This window comes from Copadichromis virginalis, linkage group LG8, assembly GCF_057382275.1.
Source record: "Copadichromis virginalis isolate Kocher_CV1m ecotype Utaka linkage group LG8, C_Virginalis_male_GT1.1, whole genome shotgun sequence".
NCBI lineage: Eukaryota > Metazoa > Chordata > Actinopteri > Cichliformes > Cichlidae > Copadichromis > Copadichromis virginalis.
In genome coordinates this window covers 175,001-189,483 of record NC_140625.1, presented here as the reverse complement: position 1 = coordinate 189,483, position 14,483 = coordinate 175,001, and the positions used below count along the sequence as shown (strand labels likewise).

General features: G+C 41.4%; 1 protein-coding gene across 2 annotated transcripts in view; it reads right to left on the bottom strand.

Moving 5' to 3' along the window:
- Positions 1-3,532: 3,532 nt before the first annotated feature.
- rfng (RFNG O-fucosylpeptide 3-beta-N-acetylglucosaminyltransferase) overlaps positions 3,533-14,483 on the bottom strand; it is a 19,199-nt gene continuing 8,248 nt past the window's right edge. For both annotated transcript variants that reach the window (XM_085465322.1, XM_085465321.1), the window contains 7 exons: positions 10,412-10,460; positions 8,315-8,417; positions 8,087-8,240; positions 7,860-7,945; positions 7,482-7,647; positions 6,666-6,751; positions 3,533-6,536 (listed from right to left, as the gene is read on the bottom strand). In XM_085465322.1, coding sequence (XP_085321448.1) covers positions 6,461-6,536; positions 6,666-6,751; positions 7,482-7,647; positions 7,860-7,945; positions 8,087-8,240; positions 8,315-8,417; positions 10,412-10,460 — 720 coding nt within the window. In that variant the 3' untranslated portion in view covers positions 3,533-6,460. The remainder of the gene's footprint in view (positions 6,537-6,665; positions 6,752-7,481; positions 7,648-7,859; positions 7,946-8,086; positions 8,241-8,314; positions 8,418-10,411; positions 10,461-14,483) is intronic.

Here is a 14,483-nt window from a genome sequence, read left to right as displayed (position 1 = left end):
AATCTGATCTTCCTTCATGCCCAGTGGACACAGTAAACCAGATTCTGGGAACCACCATCTCCCAGGACCTAAACGTCAGCTTCCTCATCCACGCGGCACAGAAGAAGATGAACAAAGTCACTGATGCTTTGAGATTCTTGAGTTTAGACATTTAAAGTTCATATTATCATTAGTCGTCTTTTTCTAACGTAGGGGAGACCGGGGATAGTTGTAACATTTTTGACATTTCTGTCTGTAAATTGAAGCTCTTTTAAGGTAGTGGATTCAAAATGTAATGCAAAGTATTTACATGTGCAGCTATTTTCTCTGCAGCACAATTACCCATTGCATGGTATGGTCTCAAACACGAAGAGTGAAATGTTACGATTAACCCCATAGTCTGGGTTAGTTGTAACATATCCTGGGGTAAAATGTAACACAATGAAATAAGGGTACTAACAAAACATTAACGTGTAATCTTTGTTTATTCAACACATGAATGCACTTACATCCATTTATGTAGCTGTGTGTGTGTGTGTGTGTGTGTGTGTGTGTGTGTGTGTGTGTGTGTGTGACAGAATGCAGAAATCTAACTTTTGAACATATTCCAACCCCCCAAAAAAGACAAATTATGGAATTTTCTGCAACTGAATATTTCATTAATTTTGGTTGGTCTTCCTTGAGTTTGGCCTCATTGGCTCAGTGGGCATTATAACCTACAACTCTTGCACCAATTTTGAACATAACAATGAAGCTGAAAAAATGTAGTTGTTCACCAGCATCGCAATTCCATTACTTTTTATCCTGGCTTACCTTGGTGTGGTTTGCAAAGTGCTTCAGAAAGATGAGGAAATCTGTTTCTTGCACCCATCCTGACTTATTTCCACTACCAGTACTTCCTACTGGTCCATCTCTGACACAGTGGTCTGCATAATGTATGTGTGGGAACACAAACAGTGGAGGAATTGTGTTGCCAATGGCATTAACCGCATATACAAAAGCGACCAGTGAAGCTCTCTCTGCTGATGTCGTTGCCCCAACTTGTTTAATATAAGTTAAAGTAATAGTGTGGTAAGTTGTAACATCTGCATTATTGTTACAACTAACCCAGACTGTTGCTGTTACAACTGACCCAGACTCCTATAGCCATGAACTCGCTAACATTACAGCCAACGGCTAAAACATTAGCACTAAAGACCTACACAGAATATATCCCCATAGACATACAAATAACATAATTTAGGTTTGATGAGTTTAACTGCAAAGCAGATAATGCTTTCACAAATTGAAATAAAGTAGAAAAACTTACTTTTTGGCATACAAATGACTTTTTTTCATGTTAAATTGTCTGTGTTTGACAAAATGTGCTGATTTTTCACATGTGATAGCAGAACTGAATTGGGCATGCACAGGATGAGTCACATCATTTGAACCTTAGCCCTGATTGGAGAAATTGGAAGTGTTACAACTGACCCACGTTGCAACCATCCCCGGTCTCCCCTACATTTTAAAGATTTTCAGCTACTTTCCAACTTTGACACTTCAGCTTTCAACAGTTCTGCACCTTCAGCTGGAAGATTTGTTGATTCAGCACATTGAACATTTCAGCTCTCAGCATTCGCACTGCAGCAAATGCATCCTCTAGTTTAAGTCACTGTAATCATCCAATGAAACACTGCTGTGATTTATTTCCACAGCACACTAAATGTGTCTGTAGATCTACTGTAACCTGCCCCCCCCCACTAAATGTTCACTTCTCCATTTAACGTTATTGAATATTTTCTGCATAATATATATTTGATGTATTTCATCACATACTTGGACACACGTGTTCCTCTCAGGCACTGGGATGATCTGCATGTAATTATAAATCATATGATGAGGTCACAGATTTGATCATCTGTTATCCAAAAGCTCGTTTGTTGAACGTGATCACTGCGAAGTTCTAATCAGAGTTGATGTTTCTGTGTTTCCGGGCCACCTGCACACTCTGTGCTAACATTTAAAACAGTGAGTGTTACTGAAGAATATACGAAGACTCGTTAGAAATAATGTTATTAGTCTGCACAACTCAGAAACCCCCATCCATTTTCAGGAAATGCTTTTGGCACATGTCCATTAGTAGAAAAGGGGTAAATATTTTTCTCCTTTTAAATAAAATAAATAAATAAATATCTGACATTTCTAAAAAAGCTAATTAAGTTAAGAAATTACAAGTTTGTCAGTGTTGGAGAGAGAGACGCTGGTGAGATATGGAAAAATAACTTCATTAAACCAATAATTAGAGTTTCAAGATCTCAAGTTAGTTTTATGTGCCTCCTGGGTGGCCCCCAGCGGTGCAGGGCCCCGGGGTCCTGAATATCCTCTGGATAATTTAGTGCAACTAAAGAAAACTGACAAACTATTAGAGGAAAAATGCTGAGTAACATCACAGCATTTTTCCTAAAATAAAGTCCTTCTTATCTAAATATCAGGGAACATGTGACCTCCGTGCTGTAGCCTAGCTCCTCCTGTTGTCCTGTTTGTTAGCGGCCCGTTTAAGGCTGGTTGCCTGCTGCATCCTGAGCATGTGTTCAGGGTGAAGAGGCGTCACATCGTCTTCCAGGTGTTTTTCTAATCAACAAATGTAGTGTACACGGTGGTGTTCACATTGACGACTCAGAACATCCACCCCTGGCTCCTTCCAGTGTGGAGGAGCAGCAGCTCTGCTCTGCTCCACCCGGGTCCTCTGGCACGTACTCAGTTTCCCACATTTCTCTGAATGTCTGTCGATGTGTCATCACTTCTTCAGTTTGCAGCATCTCTGCAATTGATTAGTAGCTGTTTTGTTGGGCTCTTTGACCTCCTCCAGGTCAGGCTTCAGCGTTGATGACACAGTCGTCCTCTGCAGCTCTGATGTCAGTCTGGGCTTGAAATGCTTCCTCACGACTTTCCTCGATCTGTGCTGAAGCTCCAGGTCTGATCCGGAGGTTTTTCTCATGTCTGAGTGTGCACTCATGTTGACGTTTGTAAAGCTTAGCTGTTTATTTCGGAGCGTGAACTGCAGTCCTGAGGGGAAAGCTCCTTGTCTTTCATTCATCAGCATCAAACTGCATCGTCTGCCCTTCCTCTTCTTCACACTGACTTTTATTTTAAGCTGGTGTTTTGGATGCTGTGTGCAACAAAAGCAAAGCGGTGACTTTGAACTCCATGCTGTAAGGCATCGAGGTAACTGGTATTACATAGATTTTTAAAACTTACACTGGAAAAGTTGTTTCTTGCTGATTTTATTTTTGAATTCACTTGTAGCTCCGCTTTTCATTTGCACACTCCTTTTTGTCTGTGCTCCATCCACGGACACTCAGCTGTGATAAAGGACTACGTCACATGTTGATCCCAGCGAGCTCATCAGTTTGTGGTTTAATTATAAGGAGACCCTCCCGAGGAGGCTGTGTGACTCAACCTCCTATAAATCTGACAGACGTGCGATTTCAACATGACACTGAATATTTCCATGCATCGTCTCGGTTATGTGGTTTTCTCTTCAATAGATCAATGTGACAGAAACACTTAGGAATGCAGGAAAGCTTTATTGACAACAGAGCAGTGGCAGCTTTGACAAAAACACACTCACTCACTGACCTGCAGTGGGACTCGTGGTGTGGGGTTTGGTTTCTAGTCTTGTGCAAACAGGCTGGTGCTGTACACCACCAGCTTTCACCGGCAGAAGTGACTGAATATACAGATCAGAGTGGGCGGAGACAAAGAACCGGTTCATTCTCCTCTCTTTGAAAGACAGAGCAGTGGAAGTTCAGCAAAAATCTTCACACGAGAAACTCGACGGTGACACATCCCTGCACCGTGCTCACTGGTCAGGATGCTGTAAATGTGTAGAGTCGTCTAAAAGCAGAAGATGCTGCTGCTGGTCGGTGCTATGAAGCCTGATTTGGGGCTCCTGCAGCTAAAAGAATAAGCCTCGTATTACGCTGTGCTGACCACTGTGTGCTACTGACAGCAGGACCTGTTTGATAGAACAGGCTGCAGGAAGCAAACATCCACTGTAAGTGTAAGCTACAGCTTATTATTACTGAATCACTGCTGGTGTTTGTGAAAACAAAGTGCTGACCCTTGGACCTGACTGAAGCTCCAAACTACAACCAACATTATTCATTTCATGAACTGATGCTGAGGTTGGCTTTACTCCAGCCTGTGACCGCCCATCATTCCTGTGGAGCTAAAACTACAAGACATGCAAAGCAGGTTTACATAAAACCCAAAGAGTCCGCACGGACACTCCCCACGTCACCACAGCTGGTAACGTTGTAGGAGTGCCAGGAGCAAAGCAGCGCTCGGCCACAGACAGGAGGTCACATGTCTACTCGTATCAAACATTCATGTTGATCCAAGTTCATGTCTGTCACTAATATTTCATATGACCTCAGATCCTAATAGAATGAACATCCTGTTCTTGCATCGTGAGCGTACAAGTACATGATAGTACAGTGAGGTCCTTCCTGTGCGCACGTCTACATGTTGGACTCACAGCAAACACCAATCTTTCAATGACCCTGTTTAAAACTAAACTACAAAGCAGCAGAACGATGTTAGTGTCGCTTTTTACCACCATCTGCTCCTCTGCAGCAGTCCGTCTAATCACACAGAAACAGAAAACAGTAGGGGTGCAACGATACTCGTATGGATATTGAACCGTTCGATACAGAGCTTTCGGTTCGGTACGCATATGTATCGAACAATACAACATTTTTAATTTATTTGATCAACTTTCCTTCTGACGATGCTGTCTGTGTTGAGCGCTCAGTGGATCTGCGCTCGACAGTGCAGCCTAGGCGGAGTAGTCGAACGCAGATCCACTGAGCGCAGGGCAAGCTAGCGAGACAGAAGCTAAGCTCGTTGCAACATCAATCAATCAATCTTTATTTATAAAGCACTTTTCATACAGAAAAAATGTAGCACAAAGTGCTTTACATGGCAAACTGAACCTCCCCCACCCTCATTCAGATCTGGCGTTTGGAAATATTTTGGTTTTCATGTGACGTATGACCCTGAAGGTAAGCGCGTCATGGACTAAAGTAAAACAGTATGTTGGATGTGCCACGCAATGCTCAATTACATGGGTGGGAGCTAGTGTGTTAGCGCAGTTAGCTCGTTAACGTGTTGACGCCATCCAGCCCCACGCACGGGGCGATCGGCGGTAGCTCGTTAACGGAGATTTGCCGTGTTGTGGCGTTAACGTCATTTCAGATTAACGCTGACAGCACTAGTGGGAACACAACGAATATGACTGCACATTTACTCCGACAGCATCCTAGTGCAAAGACAAGTGGAAGCAGACAAAAACAACAAGCACGCATGCTACAAACTTTACCCGAGTCATTTAGACAGCCGTTAGCACAGGATTCTCCTTATGGGGACCTGATATGTTTAATATGCTGCTGAGAATATAGCCCAGAAGAAGCGTATAGTAGAGCTTTTATTTTGAAAGAGACATTTCTCTGTAATAAACTCTTTTCCAAAGATGAGTGATTCCTCCATCAGATAGATTTATTTTTTATCCCTTTGTTGTTTCAGCAACATTAAATTTAAAAACTGTACTTTTGAGTTAAAATATATATTTATAATTTTAATAAATGACAAATTAAAAAGGCGTGAACATTTTTTTGTATTGAAAAAATATCGAACCGTGAATTTTGTGTATCGTTGCACCCCTAGAAAACAGGCGTCACAATAATAGACCTCATGCTTCTTCAGACCGCAGCTGAAACAGCCAACCAGCAATCTTCTACCTCCTTCAAACTGTTTTAATACTTTTTAAAAAGCTTTTAAACTCCAGTCAGGGATTTACCAAAGTAACAGGAACAGAGAGGTTTCCACATACATCTGTCATGTAAGAGCTGTTGACCTAAACTCGCCGAGCTCAGGGAGAAGAGAGGCTGCGTTTTACAGTCATGATTTTCCCCTCGGCTTTACCGTCGCCCTTTAAAAACAACTTTGGCTTTGTTGGCTTGAACGACGCACAACCTGCACACGCATGAAGCATTTGTACACCAGCTGTCCATCATTGTTAGCGTGACTTTAGCAACAGTCACAGTCACTCACAGATAATCGCCCCGCGGTTACCCGGAGCTCAACCAGGGTCACTGAGGGTCTCAGAGAGGCTTTCTAAGATCATCATGTGTCATCCAATCACGTTCATGTTCGGTGTAGATGCAAAAGTGAACGCCTCATTGTCGTCCTGAGCGCTGTTCTTGAACTTCACCTTTTCAGCTTCCGCTCGACCATAAAAAACATGCTACAAATATATGTTGAATTGAGAGAAGGTCGACTCTTAAAAGCGTGTTAGAAGTGGAGAAACTCTGCTCTGCAGGCCTGGATGGTCTTCAAACAGCTTCTTTGGCTTCAGTTTTTAAGGCTTCACTGTGTGTTTAATGAATATCAGAGAGAGTTCAGAGCGACTCTGCAGGATAAATGTTCACACTGGAATTCAGTTTCTGTGGCGCGGTTTGAGCTCTGGACACCACTCAGTGTCAGGATACAGAAGGCAGTGGACCGTCTTAAACCTGTGAACACAAAGAGTTCATTACAGGAAACCATCAACAATAATTAGAACAACTGTGATCGCAGCTCATACAGATGGTAAACGTAACCATGCTTCCTGATGTTCAGACACAGCGAGTGTCAGTGTTTACCTTGTGGGGTCCTCAGCCAGTGAAAACCCTCCAACCACACCGACTACATTTCTTCTGTTCTCAAACCCTCCGTAACTCAGAGTCACCTACAGCAAAACAATCATACAGTGTACAATAAATCAACATTTAATGGAGACTGACGTCACAGCCACTGAAAACCCCCCTTATGTGAAAATGACGGATTTTAGTGAATCTAAACAAATGTATACATTAAATACAAAAACATGTAGTTAGGGCTGGACCAGCTGACCCTGAATCCTCCCTTAGTTATGCTGCAATAGACGTAGACTGCTGGGGGATTCCCATGATGCACTGGGTGTTTCTTCTTCACTCATGTGTTAACAGACCTCTCTGCATTGAATCATATCTGTTATTAACCTCTGTCTCTCTTCCACAGCATGTCTGTATCCTGTCTTCCTTCTCTCACCCCAACCAATCACAGCAGATGGCCCCGCCCCCCCTGAGCCTTGGTTGGGTTTTCTCTGTATGTATTATTGTAGGGTCTACCGTACAATATAAAGCACCTTGAGGCGACTGTTGTGATTTGGCGCTGTGTAAATAAAACTGAACTGAATTCTTTGTAAGGTTGTATTTCCTAAATGTTTCCTAAATGCATCAAGATATTAAACTATATTGGGATGAATCTGAGCTTCCGTTATCAAACTGAGTGGGTTGGTATCATCTCCCGCTCACCTTTAGTTCACACTGGTTTTGTGGGTCATTTTATAAAATCTGTTAACTGAACTACATTTAGAAGTTTTTCAGGTTTTGTTTCAGAGCTCTGTAAAACGCCGTCCCCGGCCACCTCTGGCTCACCTGCTCCAGCACAGTGTCAATGGGCAGCTTCTGCAGGTTCTCCAGGTGAGAGTGGAAAAGGTGCGTGTGTGTCAAAGCGACCTCCAACAGCGCCTCGATGATGTAGCCGATGGTACAGTCATCTGGAAGTCGGATCTTCTCTGCTGTGCTGATGAAATTCCCCAAACTGAAAACACAAGACAACAGTGTCCAAGCTGAGCTTTCTCAGGATCAACCATGCAGAAAATCAAGAGGACGTGTCACCCTCACAAGGGCTGCGCAGAGATTTGATGCGAGTTGAAAAGAGCATGCATATGTGTATAAATGTATATATTTTGCACCAGAATGTACAAAATATAAGAGCGTAGAAATCCTTTCAAAGCAGAGGCAGCATCCTACCTGGCCCACGGACTCATTTTCAGGGCCAGACCTCGACTGATACAGAAACCTGCTCCACCTGTAGCAAACCAGAACTTGACAGACACCTGAACCAGAAAGGAAAGAGCACATTAGCTAGCTCTTATTACATGTCGCCAACTTTCATGTCACAGGGGACTGTGGACAGCGTCACCAAATTTCCCTTATTTGTGTGCGAGTGGAGCCATAAAAGCGGAAAGCTGACCCACCGAACCGTCACTCTTGACCCTCTCTGCAGCCTCTATAGGGTGATCCAGACTGGGCCGGCCCAGGTAGACGTCCTGGCTGTGGTGGTAAGACGAGAGCAGCTGCAGCAGGCTGGGCAGGATCACGTAGTTGTCATCATCCACGTGGCAGAACCACCTACGACGCAAACACACAGGGTCAGACGTGCAGGCTGAGTCAGAGCTAACTGCTCCATCCTTGCAATCACTCACTTCCTCTGAGACTCGATGAATTTATCGTACTCTACAGACATCTTGCAGCACAGAGCCTGTCGGGTGTGAGCTGCTGAGCAGTTAGTGTTGATGATGTTAGCTCCTGGTGAAGAGACAACAGAAAAGACTTTAACCTAAGATTTCTTAGAGCATCCCACTGCATCTCCATATGTAGACTGGATATAATGGCAGTAACTCTGCTTTGTTTCAGATCTGCATCGATCCATGTGGCTACAGCACATTATCTTTGTGATGAGACAGCATAAGGGTTTGAATAGACTCCTGCAGAGCTGTGTGCAAAATTCTAAGAGTTTTATAAACAGACAGTGAGTGAAGAAGAAGAAACACCCAGTGCATCATGGGAATCCCCGGCAGCCTACGTCTATTGCAGCATAACTAAGGGAGGATTCAGGGTCACCTGGTCCAGCCCTAACTATATGCTTTAGCAAAAAGGAAAGTTTGAAGCCTAATCTTGAAAGTAGAGATAGTGTCTGTCTCCTGAATCCAAACTGGAAGCTGGTTCCACAGAAGAGGGGCCTGAAAACTGAAGGCTCTGCCTCCCATTCTACTTTTAAATACTCTAGGAACAACAAGTAGGCCTGCAGAGCGAGAGCGAAGTGCTCTAATAGGGTGATATGGTACTACAAGGTCATTAAGATAAGATGGGGCCTGATTATTTAAGACCTTGTATGTGAGGAGCAGGATTTTGAATCCTGGATTTAACAGGAAGCCAAAACAGGAGAAATCTGCTCTCTCTTTCTAGTCCCTGTCAGGACTCTTGCTGCAGCATTTTGGATCAGCTGAAGGCTTTTCAGGGAGTTTTTAGGACTTCCTGATAATAATGAATTACAGTCGTCCAGCCTGGAAGTAATAAATGCATGAACTAGTTTTTCAGCGTCACTCTGAGACAGGATATTTCTAACTTTAGAGATGTTGCACAAATGGAAGAAAGCAGTCTTACATATTTGTTTAATATGTGCATTGAAGGACATGTCCTGGTCAAAAATGACTCCAAGGTTCCTCACAGTGTTACTGGAGGCCAAGGTAATGCCATCCAGAGTAAGAATCTGCTTAGATAACATATTTCTAAGCTTTTCAGGGCCGAGTACAATAACCTCAGTTTGATTTGAATTAAGAAGCAGAAAGTTAGCGGCCATCCAGGTCTTTATGTCTTTAAGACATTCCTGCAGTTTAACTCATTGGTGTGTGTTATCTGGCTTCATGGACAGATAGAGCTGGGTGTCATCTGCATAGCAGTGTAAATGTATGCTATGTCTTCTAATGATGCTGCCTAAGGGAAGCATGTATAATGTAAACAGAATTGGTCCTAGCACTGAACCCTGTGGAACTCCATAATTAACCTCAGTGTGTGAAGAGGACTCTCCATTTACATGCACAAACTGGAGTCTGTTAGATAGATATGATACAAACCACTAATTATTCAAATCAAATACCTACAACAGTGTACTCTAAGGGCTGTAATAAAATATTATGCTCAGTTTCTGTGCTGTGATGAGCTCTGGAACCTGACTGAAACTCTTCAAATAAGCCATTCCTCTGCAGATGATCTGTTAGCTGTGTTAATGTAGCAGATAAGCACAAACATAACTGTGTTGTAACAGGAAGTGATTGATCTATAACTGTCTTTATGTGATGCAATTTGTCTGACAGCACCATCATCGTGCATCTCAGTTCTAAATATTTCAAAGCTAACTGTCCACAGTGCTGACACGCTGGCAGGAGCTGGGCTTCTTTGCTTTGGGACACCCAGAAGTCAGGTTTCACTCACAGCACTGTGGACTCAGTCATCATTTTTCAGCCTACTTCAGTCTTTTTAAAGGTCTAATTTTTAACGTTGTAACAACAGCTTTTGTTTGTCCAAATGGTATCAAAAAATACTGCTGAACATCAACAGTTTCAAATATTGCATTCTCATTATCAGGATGAGTGTACACACGCTGTGAGAAAGGTCAGTACTGCACAAACAGCAGTGCACAGTCTCCACTGTGTCAGTACAACATGTGATCACACTGCTGCAGCAGTCTGAGGGACATTTTGGTTGTCATCCTTTTTCCCTGTAAAACTGGTTCCTCTTACCAGTCCTCATTTGCAGCTCCTTGTCATCACCATCAGTGAAAATGAAAGTCTGAAACAAACAAGGAAACGCTGTCAGAGTTGTGCAAGTGCACAATTACACAAGCTAATGCTCTGCAGTGAGGATGCAGTGAAGAACAGCTTCACTCCTTTGTTTGCTCTCCTTGATCAAGACGAGCATTTGCAAGAGGAAGAGCAGAGATGGAGAGCAAGTAAGAAAGACCGCTTCATTTACTTTAGAAACACACGGTCACCAGCTGCACCGACTCTTTATTTCAAATTATTTGTGCTACATTCATCAGCTGACTCCTCACTCTACACTGGGACTGATTATTTGTGCATAAGGTGACATCAGGCTGGACTTTACATCGTTCCTTTAATGTAAAATAAATGTAGCACATCCACCCCTCCCCTTTACAGCTGCAGGTCCAACCCAACCACCTCTTCCAGCACTTCAGGAGACACACTGAGATGGTCCCAGCACACGCTGGAGAGACGATATCTCCAGCGTGTGCTGGGTCTGTGCCATGGTCTCACTGGGAGGAGGACTTGGCCCCAGTCACCTCATCTAAGGGTCATTTCAGGCATCCTACATTCCCAAACCATGTACAGCTCCGGCCTCAATCATTTCTCTCCTTTCTTAACCTCCTTTATACTGTATGATTACACAGGTCTGCAACCAAAACACTGCACAGGATTTCCTGACTGTTTCTTATAGATTGTTACTCACTGAAACCAGGAAAATATTTTAAAAATTACATACATTACACCTCTTTGCTTAGGCTGCTGCCCCCGCGACCCGGCCTCGGATAAAGTGGATGAAGATGGATGGATCTGGTCAGATTCTCTTGCAAAACTCATGTTTTTAGTTTCATTAAGCAAAATTTCCTTTTTTACTCTGGAATCCTATACTTGAGTCAAAAACATATCCAACTAGAAAGTGCATTTTCTGAAGAAACTGCAGTGTGAATGCTTGAATCTGAATGTATGCACTGAAATGAATTAATTGCTGAATTTTGAGTTAAAAATATTGAATGAAATTAAAAAAAAAACAAAAAAAAAAACAACCAAATTTAACCTGAAAACAAAGGTGCTGAACTGCTAAAAGCTGAAGGTTACACAGAAGCAGAAGTTGGAAAAAAGCTGAAAATGTTTTAAATGTAAATTAGAAAACCCTAAGAAATGAGAAAAGAACATTTAGAGTCAGAAAACATCTGAATGAATATTAAAAGTTCATATTCTTTGAATCACTGAATGAAGAAAATGTGATCCCTCCACTTTGATCCACACAGTTTAAAAAGTTTAAATGTCTGAGCTTTGAAAGACACTGTGTTGGAAAGAGAACAATAATGGCGACGTTTTGAGGGTAAAATGATGGCTGTAACACTGTGGACACAGCAGCAGTTGAAAGAGAAGTGCTTAAGATGAATCTTGGTACAGTGGCAGGCAGAGCTCGTTAAGCAGGCAGGTGTGAGCCTGGTTGCTATAGTGACTGCACCCAATGGCTCCATACACACGTACACAGACATGCGCCTCACTTTTGCTCCTTAAAATGAACAGAAAAGTCAGGCCGAAACAAATCGTTCCCAAATGAAAAGTATAGGTCGTATTGACAAAATTCTTTCACTGTGAGCGACAGCAATGTCTAGTCTACCAAATTCTCAGTTTTCATGCCTGTGGAGTTTATTATATGGACGTGGTGACAGTGGAAAGACACCATGCTCTTCTGATTTTCAAACGAACCTTCTGAGCCATTTTAACATTAGAGTCTATGGAAGAGTTGGAGGGAGGAGGCTGTGCATTGGTGACATTTATGAGAGAACCGTAACACCTAGGACAATAGTAAACACATTGGATGAAAGAGGACAGCCATGGCTACGTTTTGAGGGTAAAATCATACCTGTAGAGCAAACGCTGCGGACACAGCAGCAGTTTTAAAAAAGATTTTAAGATTAATTTTTTTGCTCCTCTCACTCTAGCAGTTGAGCTGCCTCACTCTAGCCCCAACATTCCGTCCCATACACACCCATTATAAACTCTGAAACGGGTGAAAAAACATCATGAAACTTAAACTGGAACTGAAGAAAAAGTATAATAGATATTGAAAAGATAAATGCAAGTTGAATAGTTGAATGTCTTGTCTTCGTTTTAAAGTTTGAATGGTGGCTCTATGTCAATGTATGTGGAAGTAGTAAGAGTTTAAAAATGAGTAAGTTGAATGAGGATTTGAAGGGTCTCCCCATTGAAATACATTATAAATTTTTGTTGAATAAAGTTGAATAAAATTAAAAATATAAATGTTAAAAATATGAAAAATGGAAGCAGTGTTGTCCAAAAGAATAGGAATCTAACGGTGTTGGAATGGTTTTTCTAAGTTGAACGGTTTTGAAGGAGTAGGATTACAAAAAACGTACGGAATACAGAATAAAATATAATAATAATAATAATAATAATAACTAGAAAGTGCATTTTCTGAAGAAACTGCAGTGTGAATGCTTGAATCTGAATGTATGCATTGAAATGAAATAATTACTGAATTTAAGTTAAAAATTTTGAATGAGATAAAAAAAAAAAACCCGAATTTAACCTGAAAACAAAAGTGCTGAACTGCTAAAAGCTGAAGGTTACACAGAAGAAGAAGTTGGAAAAAAGCTGAAAATGTTTTAATTGTAAATTAGAAAAACCTAAGAAATGAGAAAAGAACATTTAGAGTCAGAAAACATCTGAAAGAATATTAAAAGGTCATATTCTTTGAATCACTGAATGACTAAAATGTGATCCCTCCACTTGGACCCACACAGTTTAAAAAGTTTACATCTCTGAGCTTTGAAAGACAAGATGTTGGAAAAAGAACAACGATGGCAACGTTTTGAGGGTAAAATGATGGCTGTAACACTGTGGACACAGCAGCAGTTGAAAGAGAAGTGCTTAAGATGAATCTTGGTACAGTGGCAGAGAGAGCTCGTTAAGCAGGCAGGTGTGAGCCTGGTTGCTATAGTGACCGCACCCAATGGCTCCATACACACGGACACAGACATGCACCTCACTTTTGCTGCTTAAAATGAACAGAAAAGTCAGGCCGAAACAAATCGTTCCCAAATGAAAAGTAAAAGTCGTATTGACAAAATTCTTTCACTGTGAGCGACAGCAATGTCTAGTCTACCAAATTCTCAGTTTTCATGTCTGTGGAGTTTATTATATGGACGTGGTGACAGTGGAAAGACACCATGCTCTTCTGATTTTCAAACGAACCTTCTGAGCCATTTTAACATTAGAGTCTATGGAAGAGTTGGAGGGAGGAGGCTGTGCATTGGTGACATTTATGAAAGAACCATAACACCTAGTACAATAGTAAACACATTGGATGAAAGAGGACAGCCATGGCTACGTTTTGAGGGTAAAATCATACCTGTAGAGCAAACGCTGCGGACACAGCAGCAGTTTTAAAAAAGATTTTAAGATTATTTTTTTTGCTCCTCTCACTCTAGCAGTTGAGCTGCCTCACTCTAGCCCCAACATTCCGTCCCATACACACCCATTATAAACTCTGAAACGGGTGAAAAAACATCATGAAACTTAAACTGGAACTGAAGAAAAAGTATAATAGATATTGAAAAGATAAATGCAAGTTGAATAGTTGAATGTCTTGTCTTCGTTTTAAAGTTTTAATGGTGGCTCTATGTCAATGTATGTGGAAGTAGTAAGAGTTTAAAAATGAGTAAGTTGAATGAGGATTTGAAGGGTCTCCCCATTGAAATACATTATAAATTTTTGTTGAATAAAGTTGAATAAAATTAAAAATATAAATGTTAAAAATATGAAAAATGGAAGCAGTGTTGTCCAAAAGAATAGGAATCTAACGGTGTTGGAATGGTTTTTCTAAGTTGAACGGTTTTGAAGGAGTAGGATTACAAAAAACGTACGGAATACAGAATAAAATATAATAATAATAATAATAATAATAAAGATTACAACAACAATACTGTGAATGCTTTTCAAGCATTCACACTAATAAAGATTAGAAGAACAATACTGTGAATGCTTTTCAAGCATTCACACTAATAAGGATTTCTTA